Source organism: Geotrypetes seraphini, chromosome 3 (genome assembly GCF_902459505.1).
Source record: "Geotrypetes seraphini chromosome 3, aGeoSer1.1, whole genome shotgun sequence".
Taxonomy (NCBI): domain Eukaryota; kingdom Metazoa; phylum Chordata; class Amphibia; order Gymnophiona; family Dermophiidae; genus Geotrypetes; species Geotrypetes seraphini.
Genome location: NC_047086.1, coordinates 143,007,747 through 143,029,236, shown reverse-complemented (window position 1 = coordinate 143,029,236; position 21,490 = coordinate 143,007,747). Strand labels below are relative to the sequence as shown.

General features: G+C 47.5%; 1 protein-coding gene across 2 annotated transcripts in view; it reads right to left on the bottom strand.

Annotated features, from left to right (window-relative positions):
• Positions 1-21,490, bottom strand: part of EIF2B4 (eukaryotic translation initiation factor 2B subunit delta) — a 126,299-nt gene that overhangs the window by 82,287 nt on the left and 22,522 nt on the right. For both annotated transcript variants that reach the window (XM_033937247.1, XM_033937248.1), the window contains exon 3: positions 16,226-16,376. In XM_033937247.1, the coding sequence (XP_033793138.1) occupies positions 16,226-16,376 (151 nt within the window). The remainder of the gene's footprint in view (positions 1-16,225; positions 16,377-21,490) is intronic.

Genomic DNA, 21,490 nt, shown 5'->3' with positions numbered 1-21,490 from the left:
TCCAGAGGTGGCGCCCGGAAATGCAGAGAAAGCACAGTTACTTACCGTAACAGGTGTTATCCAGGGACAGCAGGCAGATATTCTTAACTGATGGGTGACGGCACCGACGGACAATTTTAGAGTGATTGCAACTCTAAGAACTTAGAAAGTTCTAGTTAGGCCGCACCGCGCATGTACGAGTGCCTTCCCGTCCGACGGAGGCACGCGGTCCCCAGTTAGGATAAGCCAGCTAAGAAACCAACCCGGGAAGGTGGGTGGGACGTAAGAATATCTGCCTGCTGTCCCTGGATAACACCTGTTATGGTAAATAACTGTGCTTTATCCCAGGACAAGCAGGCAGCATATTCTTAACTGATGGGTGACCTCCAAGCTAATAAAAAGAGGGATGGAGAGAAGGTTGGCCATTAGGAAAATAAATTTTGTAAAACAGATTGGCCGAAGTGTCCATCCCGTCTGGAGAATGCATCCAGACAATAATGAGATGTGAAAGTTTGAACTGAGGACCAAGTAGCAGCCTTGCAGATTTCCTCAATAGGAGTTGATCCGAGGAAAGCTACAGACGCTGTCATAGCTCTAACCTTATGGGCCGTGACAGAACCTTCCAGTGTCAGTCCGGTCTGAGCATAACAGAATGAGATGCAAGCAGCAAGCCAATTGGATAATGTACGTTTAGAAACAGGATGTCCCAACTTATTTGGATCAAAGGACAGAAAAAGTTGGGGAGACGATCTGTGAGGCTTAGTGCGCTCTAAGTCAATGCACGCTTACAGTCCAAAGTATGCAAAGCCTGTTCTTCAGGATGAGAATGAGGTTTCGGGAAGAATACAGGCAGGACAATAGACTGGTTAAGATGAAAGTCAGATACAACCTTAGGGAGGAACTTTGGATGTGTACGCAGAACCACCTTGTCATGGTGAAAGACTGTGAAAGGTGGATCGGCAACTAGTGCATGTAACTCACTGACCCTCCTGGCAGAGGTGAGAGCAATAAGGAAGACCACTTTCCAAGTGAGAAATTTGAAATGAGCTGTGGCCAATGGTTCAAAAGGAGGCTTCATTAAGGCGGAAAGAACCACATTAAGATCCCAGACCACAGGAGGGGGCTTGAGAGATGGTTTCACATTGAAAAGTCCCCGCATGAATTTGGAAACCAAAGGATGAGCAGTAAGAGGTTTTCCGTGAACTGGCTCATGAAAAGCAGTAATGGCACTGAGGTGGACTCTGATAGAAGTAGATTTGAGACCAGAGTTAGACAAAGAAAGGAGATAATCCAACACTAGTTCTACTGCTAGCGAAGTTGGATCATGATGATGCAGAAGGCACCAGGAAGAAAACCGGGTCCACTTCTGTTGATAGCATTGAAGAGTGGCCGGCTTCCTGGAAGCATCAAGAATAGAATGGACAGGCTGAGAAAGAAGTGAATGAGCCGAGGTCAGCCCGAGAGATACCAAGCTATCAGGTGCAGAGACTGTAGGTTGGGATGTAGGAGGGACTGCTGATGCTGAGTAAGCAGAGAAGGAAACAGTGGAAGAAGTATGGGCTCCCTGGAACTGAGTTGAAGTAGAAGGGAGAACCAATGCTGCCTGGGCCACTGTGGAGCGATGAGAATCATGGTGGCTTGTTCCCTCCAGAGCTTGAACAAGGTCCGCAACATGAGAGGCAGAGGAGGAAATACATAAAGGAATAGATTGGTCCAATCCAGGAGAAACGTATCTGCTGCCAGACGGTGAGGGGAGTAGAGTCTGGAGCAAAATTGGGGCAGTTGATTGTGAGGAGCTGCAAAAAGGTCCAACTGAGGAGTGCCCCACTGAGCGAAAATGGACTGGAGAGTTATGGGATCGAGAGTCCATTTGTGGGGTTGGAGAATTCTGCTGAGATTGTCTGCTAAGGAATTCTGCTCTCCCTGGATGTAGACAGCTTTCAGGAACAAATGGCGAGCTGTCGCCCAAGACCAAATCTTTTGGGCCTCCTGACACAACAGGCGAGAGCCCGTCCCACCCTGTCTGTTGATGTAGTACATTGCTACTTGATTGTCGGTGCAAAGTAATAAAACTTGAGGAAAGAGGAGATGCTGAAAAGCCTTGAGGGCATAAAACATCGCTGAGTTCCAGGAAATTGATGTGATGTTTCTTTTCCTGGGCAATCCAAAAACCTTAGACTTGGAAATTGTTCAAGTGAGCTCCCCAGGCATATGGGAATGCGTCTGTGGTGATGACTAGATGATGAGGAGGCAGATACAACAGAAGGCCTCTGGAGAGATTGTAAGATTTTAACCACCATTGCAGAGACTGTCGAAGAGACGATGTCACAGATATGTGTCGCGAACAAGGATCCGTCGCCTGGGACCACTGGGTAGCTAGGGTCCATTGGGGAGTGCGCAGGTGAAGACGTGCAAAGGGGGTGACATGAACTGTCGAGGCCATGTGACCCAAGAGTATCATCATTTGATTTGCAGAGATGGACAGCTGTGAGAGCACCTGCTGACAGAGATGAAGAAGAGTCTGAAGGCGATTGGATGGAAGAAACGCCCTCATGAGAACAGTATCCAAGATCGCTCCGATGAACTGAAGCCGCTGAGTGGGGATGAGATACGACTTGGGCAGATTGATCTCGAAACCCAGAAGCTGGAGAAATAGGATGGTCTGGTTGGTGGCATGAAGCACTTCCTGAGATGAAGGAGCCTTGATTAACCAGTCGTCCAGGTAAGGGAAGACTTGAAGATGGTGAGAGCGTAGAAAAGCGGCCACCACAATGAGACACTTTGTGAATACCCTGGGAGAGGAGGCAAGACCGAAGGGTAACATTTTGTACTGGTAATGACAGCGATTGATCATGAAGCGGAGATACTGTCTGGAGGCCAGATTGACCGGGATGTGAGTGTAGGCCTCCTTGAGATCGAGGGAGCATAGCCAGTCACCCTGAGTGAGAAGAGGATAAAGTGTGGCCAGAGAAAGCATTTTGAACTTTTCCTTGACCAAGCATTTGTTGAGATCTCGGAGATCTAGTATGGGTCTGAGGTCCCCGGAACCAGAAAATAGCAGGAGTAGAATCCCTGCCCCTTCTGATCTAGAGGAACTTCCTCAATGGCATTCAGAAGAAGAAGGGATTGGACCTCCTGAAGGAGGAGGGAGGACTGAGATGTGTTCAAAGCAGACTCTTTTGGAGGACTTTGGGTGGGAAGAGTCTGAAAGTTGAGAGAATAGCCGTGGCAAATGATGTTTAGAACCCACTGGTTTGAAGTGATGATCTCCCAACGGCTGAGGCAAGTAGAAAGACATCCTCCTATGGGTTGAGGCAGAAAGGACGATGGTGGAAGACTGGCTAGGCCCTGGAGAATGAAGTCAAAAGGGTTGAGTGGACTTCGGTTGTGCAGGAGGCTTCACCTATTGCTGCTGTGGAGCACGAGGTTGTTGGCGTTGCTGCTGACGCTGGCGTCTAGGCTGCTGAGGAGCAGATGGTAAGGGTCTAGCAGAGTAGCATAGCTGATAGGACGATTGTTGGCGAAAGGGCCAAGCAGGTGGAGGCTTCTTTCTATTCTTTAGAAGAGTGTCCCAGCGAGTCTCATGTGTCGACAATTTCTGTGTGGTGGAATCGAGAGAGTCGCCAAATAACTCGTCCCCGAGGCAAAGAGCATTGGCAAGGCGGTCCTGGTGGTTGATATCAAGCTCTGAAACCCTAAGCCAAGCCAGACGGCGCATAGCCACAGCTATCGCAGTAACCCTCGAGGTGAGTTCGAAGGTGTCGTAAATTGAACGGACCATGAATTTTCTAAGCTGTAAGAGACTGGAAGTGTACTGGTGGAAAGAAGTCAGTTTCCATTCAGGTAAGTACTTTTCAAAGGAAGCCAGTTGTTGAATGAGGTGCTTCAAATAAAAGGAAAAATGAAATGCATAATTACCTGATCTATTGGCAAGCATAGCATTTTGGTACAAACGCTTGCCTTCCCCTCTCTGCTAGGAGGGACAGAAGCATAGACACTAGTGCCCGCAGACTTTTTGAGAGTGGACTCAGCCAACAAAGATTCATGCGGGAGCTGGGGTTTGTCAAAGCCTGGAATTGGAATGACCTTGTATAAAGTATCCAACTTGCGAGGAGCAACAGGGATGGTTAAAGGTGTCTCGAGATTTTTATAGAGTCTCCCTCAAAATGTCATGGAGGGGCAATTTAAGAAATTCCTTTGGAGGCTGATCAAAGTCCAAAGCTTCAAGGAATGCCTTAGATTTCTTGGATTCATCTTCCAAAGGAATAGAAAGAGGCTCACACATCTCCTTTAAAAAGGATGTAAAGGAGGAATGTTCCGGTTTAGAAGGTTCCCGCAGAGAGGAGTCTTCCTCAGCTGAAGAAACCTCGTCCTCAGACAGCAAAGGCTCTTCAGAGTCATCCCACAGATCAGGGTCCCGTACCTGAGAGCCTTGACCCCGGGAGTCCTGTGTCGAAGGTTCAGCATGCCGAGTTTTGCGCACCGACTTCCCAGATCGCATAGATGTGGTACCTGGAGAAGTTAGAGGTTGCCGGTGCCGGGAGTGATCAGACAGCAGTGGAGGTTCGATCGTTTGAACAGCCCGATGGAGGCCTCTCGGTTCCGTAGATAATACTGGCATGGAAGCCGAGGAGGCAGAATGGACCGGTACCGAAAGAGTGGAAGCCGACAATAGCGGCTGCTCCACGGCCGGTACAGGCGGCTCAGACCAGACCGGAACTGGAAGGTTCGGTGCCAACAGAGCAGGAAGGAGCTGCTGTAATTGCTCTTTCAGTTGGACTTGAAGGACAGCCGCAATACGGTCATCCAAGGAAGGCACCAGTATCGCTTTCTTTTTCTGCGGTACCTGCGGTGCCACTCGACGCCCAGAGGATGAGGAGGCCAAGGAGGATGCACTCACCTCAATAGGGGCGGAGCGATTACATGGGCGCCTCGAGGTTGGCAGGACTGGACTCTTTGCCACAGCGACCGGAGGACGCTCCAAGGAGGAAGGCTTCTTAGCCAGCTTACCTGAAGGGTGCGACGCCGGAGTGATGTCATGCAGTATCGATGAAGTGGGTGCCGGTTGAGAAGCCGTCGACGCCAGTGTCGATGCCGAGGGATCAGCCATCGCGGCACAGAAGAGAAGTTTCTGTTGAAGCTGCCTGTTTTTTAAGGTGCACTTCTTAAGAGTAGCACAACGGGTGTAGGTGGAAGCCCTATGATCCAGACCCAAGCACTGCAGACACCAATTGTGCGGGTCGGTCAACGAGATGAGGCGCGCACACCGTTGGCACTTTTTGAATCCTGGCTGAGGGGGCATGAAGGTAAATACGGCCTCCGCCAAATCGAAAGCGGAGGCTTCGATGGTGGCAAAAGGCCCCACCGGGGCGAACCCGAGAAAATAAAAGAAAAATTATCAACTTGATTTTTTTTTTGATAGAGAAACAAATAAAAAAAAGAAGATAAGCTTCCAAGAAGAAAAATATGCGAGTGGGAAGGCAAGTGAAAAATCTTTCAACGGCCGTTGAAAAAAAACGTTTCTTCTTAGCTCTGCGGAAACTAAGAAACTGGGGACCACGCGCCTCCATAGGGCGGGAAGGCACTCGCGCATGCGCGGTGCGGCCTAACTAGAACTTTTTAAGTTCTTAGAGTGCAATCACTCTAAAATTGTCTGTACCGGGGCTCCGTCGGTGCCGTCACCCATCAGTTAAGAATATGCTGCCTGCTTGTCCAGGGATAATATCCCTCCCGGATGACGGAGAGGACCCAATGGTCTGCCGTGATCAGAGCCCAACGGGGAGAAAAGGCACTGAGGCGGCCCCCTATAGGCAGAGAAGAATGCTCGAGGGGGCCGGCCCGCCCCAACCCAGATAGTCAAAAGGACGGTGCAGGCTTAGCCGTCGCCAGGGCCTGAGGCTTCTGAGGGGCCCTTTGCTGTTGATGACGCCGAAGAGGCATCGACTTCTGGGGGCAGCGCCTGGAAGGCAACTTATACAACTTCGGAGGGGTGGACTTCGCCTTGGGCCATACCAACGAGGCGAAGGAGCGCTCATGCTCAGAGAGGCGTTTGGTGGCTGCCTTGATAGTGTCATCAAAGAGTTCGTTGCTCAAGCACAGAAGATTCGCCAGCCGGTCCTGCAGATTCGGGTCCATGTCCACGATGCGGAGCCAAGCCAATCAGCGCATGGCTATTGCAAAGGCGGAGACTGTGGAGGAGAGTTCAAAGACATCATATGATGCCTGAAACATATAAAGTCGAATCTGTGATAAGGTATCCAGGAGCCGGCGAAAGTCCGCCTGGCGACGGACTGGCAAATCCTCCAGAAAAGAGGGCATATATTTAATGCACTGTTTGAGGTAGGAGGTGAACGTGAAGTTGTAGTTCAGCACCCGATTGGCCATCATCAAGTTTTGGTACAGGCGCCTGCCAAACTTGTCCATAGTCCGGCCCTCCCGGCCCGGGGGTACCACTGCATAGACTCGTGAAGAATTGGACTTCAAGGAAGACTCCACCACCAGGGATTGGTGGGAGAGTTGAGCCTTCTCAAAGCCCTTACAGGGGACTGACCAGTACCTGGACTCCATTTTGGACGGAATAGCCGGGATAGCATAAGGAGTCTCCAGATTCCGGAAGAAGGTCTGCTGCAAAACCGGATTCAAGGGAAGGCAAAGGGATTCCTTAGGAGGATAAGGAAGCTCCATCTCCTCCAAATATTCCCGGATATACCTGGAATCAGACTGGAGGTCCAATTGCAGCGCCTTGCCCATGTCCAACACAAACCTGGTGAAGGAGGACGGCTTACCCGTAGAAGGCCCCCCTGGGGGGAAGCCGAGCGAAACTTCGGGGCATCAGAAAATGAGGGGGATGCCTCCCTCGAATACTGCACCGGGGTTTCAGTGTCCACAAGCATGGACGGCGAGGAAGCCCCACTGAAGGAACGAGGAGGAGTCGACAACTGCTTGCGTCGAGGAACCCGGGAAGGCGAAGACCCCGGGGTCCGAGGAACGGAGAACCAGGCAGCCCGCTCCGGTGAGCCCCAGGGAGAAGAAATCCATCGACCCTGGAGGGAGGCGGAAGTCCTCGACCTCGGCGCCCCGTGGTCCGGAGACCAGGGCAGGAGAAGAGAGGGGTCAGACTGGACGAGGTCCAACGGCTTAATGGACCCCGTAGTGTGGAGACCCGGAGACCTACCTCGCCTCGGGGGAGAATACCTGGGCCGCTTCGCAGCTCTCCGCCTCAAGGACGAGGCACGTCTTGACCGGTGCTATGCACGAGGCCGAGCGGCGGGAGAAGTCCGCCTCGACGGAACCGGCGAGGAATCACTTGAGGACAAGCGTCGAGACCGATGCAACTTGCCTCGAGAGTCCCCGGCACAACGCTCAGGCTGGTCCGCAACAAGCGAGGTCGAGGCAAGTTGGGCCAAAGCTGAGGAGATCTGCAAGGTTAAAATAGCCTTAAGCATATCCTTGAACATCGGCATGGAGACCATAGAGTTCGGACGAACCGGTGCTCCACTGCACTCCAATGAGGGCGACCTCAATGTAGCGTATTCCCTTAAAGTGGAGGCATAAGAACATAAGAACATAAGCAATGCCTCTGCTGGGTCAGACCTGAGGTCCATCATGCCCAGCAGTCCGCTCACGCGGCGGCCCAACAGGTCCAGGACCTGTGCAGTAATCCTCTATTTATACCCCTCTATCCCCTTTTCCAGCAGGAAATTGTCCAATCCTTTCTTAAACCCCTGTACTGTACTCTGCCCTATTACTCCCTCTGGAAGCGCATTCCAGGTGTCCACCACTCGTTGGGTAAAGAAGAACTTCCTAGCATTCGTTTTAAATCTGTCCCCTTTCAACTTTTCCAAGTGTCCTCTTGTTCTTTTATTTTTCGAAAGTTTGAAGAATCTGTCCTTCTCTACTCTCTCTATGCCCTTCATGATCTTATAAGTCTCTATCATATCCCCTCTAAGTCTCCTCTTCTCCAGGGAAAAGAGACCCAGTTTTTCCAATCTCTCAGCGTATGAGAGGTTTTCCATCCCTTTTATCAAGCGTGTCGCTCTCCTCTGAACCCTCTCGAGTAACGCCATATCCTTCCTAAGGTACGGAGACCAATATTGGACGCAGTATTCCAGATGCGGGCGCACCATCGCCCGATACAATGGCAGGATAACTTCTTTTGTCCTTGTTGTAATACCCTTCTTGATTATGCCTAGCATTCTATTTGCTTTCTTAGCGGCTGTTGCGCACTGTGCCGTCGGCTTCATTGTCATGTCCACCATTACCCCCAAGTCCCTTTCTTGGTTGCTCTCATTCAATAATATCCCTCCCATCGTATAGTTGTACCTCGGGTTTCTGTTTCCAACATGCAATACTTTACATTTCTCAACGTTGAACTTCATCTGCCATCTCGCCGCCCATTCCCCCAATTTGTTCAAGTCCCTTTGCAATTCTTCGCATTCCTCTTTAGTCCCAGCTCCACTAAATAGTTTTGTATCGTCCGCAAATTTTATTATCTCACACTTCGTGCCTGTTTCTAGATCATTTATGAATATATTAAATAGCAGCGGCCCGAGCACTGAGCCCTGCGGAACACCACTCGTGACCCCCATCCAGTCCGAGTAGTGGCCCTTCACCCCTACCCTCTGTTTCCTACCCGCCAACCAGTTTCTGATCCATCTATGTACGTCTCCGTCCACTCCATGGTTCTTCAGTTTCCGGAGTAGACGTTCGTGAGGCACCTTGTCAAAGGCTTTTTGGAAATCAAGGTATATGATGTCTATGGGGTCTCCTCTGTCCATCCGTTTGTTAATTCCTTCGAAGAAGTGCAATAAGTTCGTTAGGCACGATCTCCCCCTGCAGAAACTATGTTGGGTTGTTTTCAAAAGTTCGTTTCTTTCCAGATGTTCATCGATGTGTTCTTTAATCAGTGCTTCCGTCAGTTTCCCCGGAACCGAAGTCAAACTCACTGGTCTGTAGTTTCCCGGGTCACCTCTTGATCCCTTTTTAAAGATGGGCGTGACATTGGCTATCTTCCAATCCTCCGGGATCATGCCTGTTTTCAAGGATAGGTTGCAAATTTGCTGCAGTAGTTCCGCTATCTCCTCCTTTAATTCCTTCAGAACCCTGGGATGGATTCCGTCCGGACCCGGGGATTTGTCAGTTTTAAGTTTTTCTATCTGCCTGTGTACATCATCAAGGCTCACTTCCATGGATGTTAATTTTTCTGCTTGATTTCCATTGAATATTTGTTCAGGTTCCGGTATGTTGGTTGTGTCTTCGTTTGTAAATACAGACGAGAAGAACATGTTGAGTCTTTCTGCGACTTCTTTCTCCTCCTTCACCGCTCCCTTCCTGTCTCCTTCGTCCAGCGGTCCTACCTCCTCCCTAGCTGGCTGTTTCCCTTTAACATATCTGAAGAACGGTTTGAAATTTCGTGCCTCCCTGGCTAGCCTCTCTTCATACTCTCTTTTGGCTTTTCGAACCACACGGTGACATTCTTTTTGATACTTCCTGTGGTCCTTCTGGTTCCCTTCAGTTTTGTCCTTTTTCCATTCCCTGAATGAATTTTTCTTATTGCCTATCGCTTCCTTCACTATTTTAGTCATCCATACTGGGTCTTTTGTTCGACCCTTTTTGCACCCCTTTCTGAATCTGGGGATGTGCAGATTTTGTGCCTCGCTCACTGTGTCTTTGAAAAAAGACCAGGCATGTTCTACTGTTTGCCATTTTTTGGAAGTGTTCCTAAGTTTCTTCCTTACCATTTCCCTCATTGCTTCATAGTTTCCTTTCCTGAAGTTGAAAGATGTCGCTATGGTTCTCTTTCCGTTCGGTATGCCTACTTCAACCTTGAACTTGATCATATTATGATCACTGTTTCCCAACGGTCCCACTACTTCCACTTCCTTTGCAGGTCCCCTTAGTCCATTTAGGATTAAATCCAGAGTGGCATTTCCTCTCGTCGGTTCTCTAACAAGCTGCTCCATGAAGCAATCTTGTATAGCCTCCAGGAATTCTATCTCCCTAGCGCAACTTGAGCTTCCAAGACTCCAGTCTATCCCAGGATAGTTGAAGTCTCCCATAACAACTGTGTAACCACTTTTGCATTCTCGCTTCATCTCGGCATCCATTTCTTTATCGCTATCTCCGGTTTGCCCGGGTGGACGATAGTATAGGCCCATCTTTATTTCATGCCCTTTCCTACCCGGTATTTTAACCCATAGCGATTCCAGTTTGTTGATCATCTCCGCTGTGTCCATTCTTGTCGATTGTATGCTTTCTTTTACGTATAGGGCTATTCCTCCTCCTTTCTGACCTGACCTATCCCGGCGATAGAGCTTGTACCCCGGCAGTGCTGTATCCCATTTGTTTTCCTCATTCCACCACGTTTCAGAGATTCCAATGATGTCTATGTCCTCTGCATTGGCCATGGCTTCTAGCTCCCCCATTTTGTTTCTTAAACTCCTTGCATTAGTATATATGCAGTTTAGATCCTGGCATTTTGTCGTCTTCATTTCTTTTCCCTGTGCTTCAGTCTTTGGTGTCTTCTCTTTTGCTACAATCTTTCTAACCTCCTCTTCTGGGTTAGTTGACTCCTGTAATTTGTCTCTTGTTTCTTCCCTGCCTTTTTTCCCCTTAGTATCTTCACGGGATACCTTCTTCCGAATCATCGACGCTAGGTCGACTGTCGGCTTTCCCCTTTCTCTTAGTTTAAAGCCTGTTCTATTCCTCTCTTGACGTTGTTTGCTAGAAGTCTTGTTCCCGCCACACTCAGGTGCAGTCCATCTCTCCTGTAGAGCTTGCTCTTGCCCCAGAACGTTGTCCAGTTCCTCACGAAGTGGAACCCTTCTTCCTCACACCATCTCCTCATCCATGCATTTATTGATTGTAGTTCTTCCTGCCTTTTCACATCTGCTTTGGAGTAGGTCTCTTCGAGGCCGGCAGGACTACGCTCGCTGCCTGGATGGCCAGAGACTCCAAGGAAGGCTTCTTCGGTAGCTGAGCTGAACCTGAAAGAGGAAGAGGAGACTTACCCGAAGCCGAGGTCTTCGGAGCCGGGCCCCCGAGGACATCGAGGCCGAGGGAGATTTGCCTGGGACCGAGGTCTTCGAGGATGACGTCGAGACCGAGGCTGGGGTCGAGGTCGAGACCAGGTTGAGGCATCACCAGCTTCCATGGCGAAGAGATCAAGGATCTTCGCCCGACGCCGACAAAGAGCCAAGGCTGAAGAGTGGCACAACGAGGACAGGAGTCCAAGGGGTGATTGACACCGAGGCAAAGGATATACCAACGGTGCGGGTCCTTGATAGAGATAACCCGACCGCACCGTGTGCACTTTTTAAACCTGGTGAGAGGCCGGGACATAAGGCAAGGAGAGGGGGCTGCGGTGCAGGCGAGGCCGAGCGGCCACAAAAAGACCGGGACGCCCTGGTAATGGAGAACCGAAAACAAAAAGATTTTTTTTTGTGGTTATACGGAATTAAGAAAGAAAACAATAAAGCGCAGAGCACAGCAACTTCTGACTCGAAAACAAGAAAAGAAGCCGTGGTGCAAGGAAGGCACAGGATCGCAGAGAAGAGAGACAGGGCTTTCTGGCTCTGCGGAAAACTAAGAACTGAGGACTTCGTTGAGGAGACGCACCCTCTAGCTGAGTGGGAAGGCACCTACATGCGTGGTGCAACACTAGCAAACTTGAGATCTTCAATCAAGTTTGCTTGCAAAGCTGTCCGCGACAGGCTCCGTGGATGACGTCACCCACATGTCGAGAATATGCTGCCTGCTTGTCCTGGGATAAAGGTCTGATTTCTGTCCCCGCACAACTCTCTAAAATGTATGACCCAAAAACAATATTTCTGATCTCATCACAAGAAAATTTCCTACGCTCCTGCGTAGTTACATCTGGGTACATATATACTTTTTTCCATAGAACAATATTTGAGAAGTGCAGAAATATATTCTAAACATAGCATTTACATCTTGCTCAAATACTAATGAAATTAACAACATAGAAACATAGAAGATGACGGCAGAAAAGGACTACAGCCCATCAAGTCTGCCCACTCTGCTTACCCACCCCCTGTCTATGCCCTAATGACCCAATTTCCTTATCTTGACCCTCGTAGGGATCCCACATGGGTATCCCATTTATTCTTAAAGTCTGGCACGCTGTCTGCCTCGATCACCTGCACTGGAAGCTTGTTCCAATGATCAACCACTCTCTCTGTGAAGAAATACTTTCTGGTGTCGCCATGAAATTTTCCGCCCCTGAGTTTGAGCGGGTGCCCTCTTGTGGCCGAGGGTCCCTTGAGAAAGAAAATATCATCTTCCACTTCGACACGTCCCGTGAGGTACTTAAATGTTTCGATCATGTCTCCCCTCTCCCTACGTTCCTCGAGAGTGTAGAGCTGCAATTTGTTCAGTCTCTCTTCATACGAGAGATCCTTGAGCCCCAAGATCATCCTGGTGGCCGTCCGCTGAACCGATTCAATTCTGCGCACATCTTTACTGTAATGTGGCCTCCAGAACTGCACACAGTACTCCAGATGAGGTCTCACCATGGCCCTGTACAACGGCATTATGACTTCAGGCTTTCGGCTGATGAAACTTCTATTGATACAACCCAATATCTGCCTTGCCTTAGATGAAGCCTTCTCCACTTGATTGGCAGTTTTCATGTCTGCACTGATGATTACTCCTAAATCTCGTTCTGCTGAAGTCCTAGTTAAAGTTTCTCCGTTCAAGAAGTACGTCCTGCATGGATTTCCGCTTCCGAGGTGCATGACCTTACATTTCTTAGCATTGAAGCCTAGCTGCCAGGTTGAGGACCAACTTTCCAATGTAAGCAGGTCCTGTGCCATATAATTCTATAAACTGCATTCACTTACTATATTACATAGTTTGGCGTCATCGGCGAATAGTGTTATTTTACCTTGAAGCCCTTGAGTCAGATCCCCTATGAATCCCCTATGAAAAGGAGTGGACCCAGGACCGAGCCCTGCGGCACTCCACTGGTCACCTCCGATGTTTTAGAGAGGGTACCATTAACCACCACCCTCTGAAGTCTGCCACTCAGCCAATCATTGACCCATGCAGTTAGTGTCTCTCCTAACCCCATCGATTCCATCTTGCTTAGCATCCTGCTTGTTACCCAGTCAACGTCGCTCTTTCTGAAGTTTCAGATCTGTTGTCTCAAGCAAATCTGTAACATTTAAAGCTCCATCGATATTTAGGTTAACTAATTCAGACTCTGGGTTCGCTTCTACTCCTTTTTTTGGCTGGCAAATAATATATACGATTTACAGGTGGTATACATGCAGGAGAAAATTTCAAAACCTCAATAAGATACTTTTTAAACATCTCAGCAGAAGCCTCCTCCATTACTCTAGGAAAATTCAGAAGACGTATATTTAATTGGCGGTTAAAGTTCTCCAATTTTTCAACCTTTCTATTTAACTGATTTTTATCTTTTATAAGTTCTGATGATAATTCTTGCAGACTTTCCACCTTTTCGGTAATCTGTTTTAAGTTGTTTGTAAATTCTTCCTTAGTCCCATCTAATTTAAGTCCCAAAGTGTCCACAGTACTCACTAACGCTGCAACCTCATGTGAAGATCTGGTCATGGTGTTGATCAGCCTGGAGAGAGCCTCCCAGATACACTCCAGTGTCACTACCGGAGGTTTCACCAATTGAGAGCTGATTTACATTCCGGCTCCCAAATCTCCCTGCTTCTTTTTTGCTCTCGCGGTTTCTGCTCCTTGATCTAGGGTTTCCTCTGCAAACTCCATTTGGCAGGGCTCCCCACACAGAGCCTCGGTTGAAGATGGGTGCAGTAGAGAAACAGCAGAGCCTCGGTTGAAGCTGGGTGCGGTAGAGAAACAGATCTAGCTCCTGAAATGTGAGGACGCTAAAGTAAGAGCGCCTACTGTGAACCCTTCAGAAAGCCTTGTTGGGGCGAAACGGGTCCCGTTGGGGCATGCTAGTAACTCTGCATTATGAAGAATCAATAAATGATTGAAATATCAGATGCTGTTGACTTGTTTCACTTCTAGAAAGATTGGAGAATGACAGATCACAGCAAGTGTTAAAAATACGCAACATATCAAATGTGGATGATTTGGCATATCTCCATTTTTGAGAGTTAGCCGTTTAAACCCTTTTGAATCCATTTTCTCATAGAGTGAGGTGGAGTTTTGATTTGTCAAGGGATAAAGAGGTCTCCAAGGCTAAATCCTCTGCTTCTCCTCTAGTGAGGGACAACGCTGTCCTCACCCCGGACAAATCTTCGGGATTAACGATGGTTGCGAACTCCTGAATCGACTGCTGCATAGGGGAGGAAATTCTCAGCGTCAAGGGATCTGCCCAAACTATCCCCTTGCGCTTAGTATGCAACAGCATGGTAAGAGAAACTTTTCTGATCGCAAACACGAACAAGTCAGTTCAGGAGCGCAAGCACATAGCTGCCGCCATCTTGAATTTCCCCCCCCCCCCTCCCCGTCTGACCCTCCCTTTTATTTAATACAATAATGGAAGACCTCCAGCTCGGAGCTCCTTTCTAATTATCATGGTCTGGGTTAGCGGTCTCAAACACGCAGCCCATGGGCCACATGCGGCTCTCCAGGTGCTATTTTGCGGCCCGCGGTCTACACACGATCAACACAGCATTTCTCTTCCCCCTTCCCTTCCTTTTGGAGCAGCAGCATGTCTGGCCGGCTCAGTCGATCGTTCCTTTCAAAGCCGCGGGTTGGCGGCTCCTCGCGGTATCCACTCCTGCATCGGAAGTCTCTCTGACGTCACAACATCAGAGAGGCTTCAGACGCAGGCGCAGATCTCGCCAGGAGCCGCCACCCATGGCTTTGAACGGAACGATCAACTGAGCCGGCCAGACATGCTGCTGCTCCAAAAGGAAGGGAACGGAAGGGGAGAGGAAAGAGAAATGCTTCTGCTGCATAGGAAAGAGGGACCCTAGGGAAATTCTGCTGCTGCTGCTGCTGTACAGGGAAAGGGAGAGGGAGGGAAAAGGGAAGAGAAATGCTTCTGCTGCACAGGAAAGGGGGAAGGGAAATGCTGCTTATGTTGCTGCTGCATCCAATTGGGGAAAGAGAGGGAAGGAAGGAGAAGGAAGACAAGGGAGAGGAGAGGAACAAGAGAAGCCAAGTTCATGGGAGGGAGGGAAGGAAAGGAGATATCAGACCATGGAGGGGGAGGGAGAAATGCCAGGGCATGGGGGAAGGGAAGGAGACAGATGCCAGACCAGGGGAAAGGAAGGAAGGAGGGAGGGAGAGAAAGGAAGGAAAGAGATGCTAGACCATGGAAATAGGACGGAAGAAGAGAGAGATAGGAAGGGAAGGTAAGACATGGAAACGTAGATTTTGAAAAGAAAGCAGAAAAATTGAACATTAAGTTAATGCCAAAGATGGATGCAAGGCAGAAAGTGAAGACGGAGAGAAAAACAGTCTAAGGACAAGAAGGCCCTGGAAACATAGTTTAAAGCACAGAAAAATAAAGTCACCAGACAACAAAGGTAGGGAAAATGATTTTATTTTCAATATAGTGATTGAAATGTGTCAGTTTTGAGAAAGAAAAGATATTAAACTTTAAATGTGAGGGCTGCAGAAAAAATAGAGTACTTGGAGAGCCGCAGAAAAAATAGTTAATGTCTTATTAAAGAAATGACAATTTTGCATAAGGTAAAACTCTTTATAGTTTATATATCTTTCCTTTTAACTGTTAAAGGAAAGTTTTATAAACTATAAAGTTTTATCTCATGCAAAATTGTCATTTCTTTAATAAGACATTAACTATTTTTTCTGCGGCCCTCCAAGTACCTACAAATCCAAAATGTGGCCCTGCAAATGGTTTGAGTTTGAGACAACTGGTCTGGGTGAATGGCTGCTGTAAAAATGAATATCAGGTACTGTATATATTTGAATATAAACCTAGATTTTTGGGCCTTAAAATGGCCCTAAAATGGGGGTCTCAGCCTATATTTTAATCTTCCCTCAAGTCCCTCTTTCCTTGTTGCTCCTGTCCCTCCCCTAGCCCCAACAGTTCTACTGCCTTTCTATCACCAAATTAAGCTGTTTACCTGGATTCCTTGCAGGATAGAGACCTGAAACACACCCTACCCTGAGTAAAAAAAGGTGCTCAGCTTTTACAGTGGCAGTCACAGCTGTTCTGTATTACAATTACAATGGAACTAGTTGGAACTCTTGTTTTTCAAATTGGTAAACAACACCTGTCCTCCTGGCACCAACTGATACCTTTTCTCACCTTGCTGCTGAACCTCAGTATCTGTAACAAGAGGCAGTTTCTCAGGCTCTGAAATGATAAGCACTTTGTCCTCTTTCTTGTTTTTTTTCTGCTGCTTCTTCTCTTTTCTCAGCCGCATCTTTTCCTCTTTTGATAGCTCCTGGCCCTCCATCTACCAAAACATAAAATTCCAGTTATTCACAGCAGAAGCTTAGCCAGATCTCTATTTCTGGGTAAACAAGGCCCACACATTTCTTGTCCACCTACTACCCCCCTCCTCTCCCTGTAACAGTATAAATTAATACCTTACAAGAGAGGCATTGGAGGAACTTACAGTGGTGCAGTTCCAAGCCCTACCAAGCTGATGAGTCCTCCCCGTGCAGTAGCCACAAGTTATCTAAAACCTTGGGGCAGTCAGCGGCATGCTTCCAACTGCCAACATAGAGCTCCCCAGGCAAGCCCATGAATTGAGCATGTGTAGGGAGCTCTCAGCCTCAGCAGCAGGTGGCATGCCACTGAGATTTAGACAGCTCAGGGAGGCTCTGCAAAGGACTCTTCAGCTGGTGGAGCTTGGGATTCCCTGTCAGTTACACTAGCAATGCACACTTCTGCTGTGTGTGTCTCTAGTTACCCAAATGACACCACTGATTTATAGTTATATAAGACTGAAATGTTCCAGAAATGTGCAGAAAGCTCAGAAAATGAAGACTACACCTCCTCAAAAGTGCAAAAAAATTATAAGCAACCTCCCCCCAAGCTGGCTGAAATGCAGATATGAGCTAGCTTACTTTGTAAAAGTCTGCTGCTGGGAGCATCTCTCTTCTATATACAATATTAGAACACTGATATAAGGAAACCCTCTCCTTCTAGGATCTTATAATCTTATTGACTGCACTCTTGCTGACAAAGGCTGGTGGTGCCCAGCTGCACTGGTGCAGTGTAGTGCATGCTAATAGACTCAGAGTCCATGCCAGTCAAAAACCGATCATAAAACTAGTAGGGGATGTCAGATGATCACCCGCTGTTATCAGAAACATTTTCCCCATTTGTAAGCACTAAGAGCTAGATTCTCAAAGCTTTAATGCCATCGCTAAACTGTTTTCCGGCAGTTTAGCCTGTACGCAGTTTAGCGACGGATTATCAAAGGGGATTATCTTACTCTTTAGCAAGGATTCTAGCAGTCTCCAACACTGACATGCAAATGGGCTCTTCAACAATGAAATGAACCCTCCGGTGGATTTTTAAAAATTGCCAAGCCATTTTCTAAAAACAGTGTTGGCTTTTTGCTAAAAAAAAAAAAAAAAAAAAAGAGAGAGAGTGGTTCAGGAGTGCCAGTCAGTGTCAGAGACTGCAAGAACACCCCTTGCCTAAAATCCCAGCTGCGACCCCCCCTGCAGCAGGAGAGATGCTCACTCTCTCCTGCCTACAGCACAAGTAAAAAATAATTCCTGCTGCGACCCCCCCCCCTTCGACCTGACCGTGAAACTGGGCCTTTTCTCCCTCGAAGAGGAGATTGAGAGGGACATGATCGAAGCATTCAAGGTACTGAAGGGGATAGACTCAGTAGACAAGGACAGGTTGTTCATCCTCTCCAAGGTAGGGAAAACGAGAGGGCACTCTCTAAAGTTGAAAGGGGATAGATTTCGTACGAAAGTAAGGAAGTTTTTCTTCACCCAGAGAGTTGTGGAAAACTGGAACGCTCTTCCTGAGTCTGTCATAAGGGAAAACACCCTCCAGGGATTCAAGACAAAGTTAGACAAGTTCCTGCTGAACAAGAATGTGCGCTGGTAAGGTTAGTCTCAGTTAGGGCACTGGTCTTTGACCAGAGGGCTGCCGTCTAAGCGGACTGCTGGGCATGATGGACCGCTGGTCTGACCCAGCAGCAGCAATTCTTATGTTCTTATGTTGACCCCCCAGAAGCAAGAGAGATACCCACTCTCTCCTACTGCAGTAAACTACCTGCTGTGACCGGACCCCGGACCCCCTCCCCCTTACCTCAAGAGCTGAACTGGAGGGATGTGGAAATCATCTACCTAGCAGCTACTGCTGCTGCATCGTCCAAAATGGGGAAGGGTCCCAAGGCTCTGATTGGCCCGGATGCCTAAGGCCCTGCCTTTGGGGTGTTCAGGCCAATCAGAGCCTTAGGACCCTTCCTGATGCTTCCAGGGAGGTGCCTGAGGCTCTGATTGGCCCAGAGTGTTTAAGACCCTGCCTATGGCCCTCCTTTGGGAGGGGCTTTAAATAAAGGGGCAGCGGAAGAGTATGGGCATCTCTTTTGTTGTTGTGTCTTGAGTTGTTTTGTGTTGTTTTTTTAATGGCGTTGACAGCGCATTTTTTTCTACGCATGTGCCCATCAGTGATGGTCACATGCAAATTTAGGAAATCTTCTCTGCTGTCCACCAACCTTATTTGCATGTGCCATTTTTAAAGAATTTCTTGGGTTTTTAGATTATCAGAACAGCTGCATTAGCAGACCGTCGCTTTTTAATGTGGGTTTTTGAGAATCTTCCTCTCAGTCCAGTATAACCTCATCCTGCATAGGTTCCATTTCCAACTGCTGGAACAGTTCTCTTTGTAGAGAACCCAGGATTTCCCTACTTCTAGAAGACCCTGCAATAGGGATACCTCAATCAACATCCGGCATGTTAAAATCACCTATTAGTAAAACTTCCCCTTTTTTTAGATATATTCTAAATGTCTACTATTAAATCTCTCTACACTTCTTCCGTCTGTGAAGGAGGCCTGTATATCACACCAATGTAAATATATTTACCATTCCCTTTCCAAATTGATCCACAGTGCCTCTTCCTTGCCCTGCAGATGGGTTGTGAACCTTTGATCATGAGATCCTGTGCAGAGATCTTCATTTACATTTTTCTGCTCTGCCTCTCTTCACACTGGGCTGTACTGTAACTCCTCAGTTTGTATCAAAGCAGATGGCCAGGCGTGGCCTGACTACCGCGGAGCCAACACGTATGGCATAGCTGCTCCTCTTCACCCACACTCAAAACGCTAATAAAAAGTGCTTTCTTTTCGCAAATTTTCGCGATTTTCGCCGCGATCTTGTTGCCTGGATACCCTATGTCGCCTCCGAAACCGGCAAAAACCGACGCTGCTTCACCCGCGCCCCTTGGAGGGAAAAGGCTAAAACCCGATCCAAGCACGCCGGAGAAAATGGCGCCGAAAACCGACGAAGCCTCACTAGACCTGCTCCTGAAGGAAGTGAGATCGATCAGGGGCATAATACAGGAGCAGGTTGAAGAAACTAAGCTGCTGAGGGGAGAAATAGAGGCACTTAATTCACAATTTGTGGATGCCCGTCACAGATTGGATGCACTGGAAGAAAAATCGACTGCCATTTCATCCCTGCAAGAAGCTGTAGCCAGCCATGATAAACTGATTACTACCCTGCAGAGAGACTATGAAGATCTCTCTAATCGCAGTAGAAGATCTAATATCAGAATTATTGGGCTACCTGAATCTTCGGAGGGCTCTGATATGGCTTCCTTTCTCTCTACCTTCCTGCCTGCTGCCTTGGGACTTGCTTTTTCACCTCCTCTAGAAATAGAGCGTGCTCACCGCGTGCCATCTCACCTCTCCCCACATGCCACTTCTCCCAGACCCATAGTGGCTAAGTTGCTCAGATTTCAGCATGCTCTGCAAATTCTCACAGCAGCAAAATCTAAATCTCAGCTCTTGCATCAAGGTAGGAAGTTTTTCATTGTGCCTGATCTTGCAAAAACCACAGCTTTGAAGAGAAAAGCATTTCTTTCCCACCGGCAGGAGCTTAAAGACATTGGAGCTAAATATGGTCTGATGTATCCTGCTAGGATGAAAGTGACCTACAATAACCGCACTACCTCCTATACTGATCCTGAGGACCTGGCAACATTTCTGGAATCCTTGAAAATGAACTAACATGATGGGCTGCGGATTTATTTGTTTACTTCTGTCTCTGATATTATAAATCGCATATGTTTAATTGTGCAATTCACTGTTAATTATTGTTCATGTGGATAAGCACACTACTCTCAGGTTTTTCAAAATTGAGTGGGTGTGGAGCTTTGCAAGTTGTTCCGTATGTGTTTCCTCCTCGTGCTCACAGGAGCACCCTTAAAATGTTTCATCTCATACATGATAGTAAGGTCTTTCTCTTTTCTGACCTTGCTTCATGCTTTCATTGCTAGTTTACTTGTTCTTACTCTCTCTCTTATTCTCTCTTTACTTATTCTCTCTGGCAGGAGTGTCTACCTGATATTATGGTTATATTATTTACTCTTTCCCCAAAAAGGTGATATTTACTATGTCTTGATACTGCTTGTAACAAAATATGGCTGACTTACATGTTTTTTCTTTTAATGTGAACGGTTTGAATCACCCCATTAAGAGGAAAAAGATAGCTAATTATGTATTCAATAAACATCCTGATGTGATTTATTTACAGGAGACCCACCTCCCACCTGCTGCCGCCTCAAAATTTAAATTGAAGGGATATTCCACTCATTTGTATTCCTCCGCAACTCAGAGGAAGAAAAATGGGACATCAATACTTCTCAGTGACAAATTATCTCCAGTTATTCACTCTGTTAAAACAGACTCTGATGGTAGATGGTGTCTGGTACACGCTGCGTTGCACTCAGTAGATTTTGTACTCCTTAATATTTACGCTCCTGTTTTAGACCACCCAGATTTTTTTAAGGATCTTCAGCTGGCGTTAGTTGAATATGGGTCTTGCTCTCTGATATTAGGAGGTGACTTCAACCAAATTCAAGATATCTATATAGATCGGTCATCCTCCTGTAAACCTTCAAAGTCCAGATCTTTTTCAGCTTTACATGCTTTAATGGAAGCCTTCTCCCTAGTAGATCCGTGGCGCTTATTACACCCGAAAGGTAGAGAGTACTCTCACTTTTCACCACCACATAACACTTATTCAAGAATCGATTTCTTTCTTCTCTCCCCATCGCTTATTCAAGAAGTAGCAAACACTATCATACATCCAATATCTCTTACAGACCATGCTGCCATTTCCTTACACTTAACCATCTCCGCCCCACGCAAAGAATCTCCCTCTTGGCGACTTAATAATGCCTTGCTTTTAGATGATGCAATAGTGGACAAAATCAAATCCTTCACCACGGAATTTTTTGAAATTAACACTAAGGATTCAGAAATCTGCCCCGCTATTGTTTGGGAAGCCTATAAAGTTTCTCTTAGAGGTGAACTGATTAAACTAGCCTCCTGGAAAAAGAAACAATCCATACAAAAAGAAAAAGAATTAGAAAC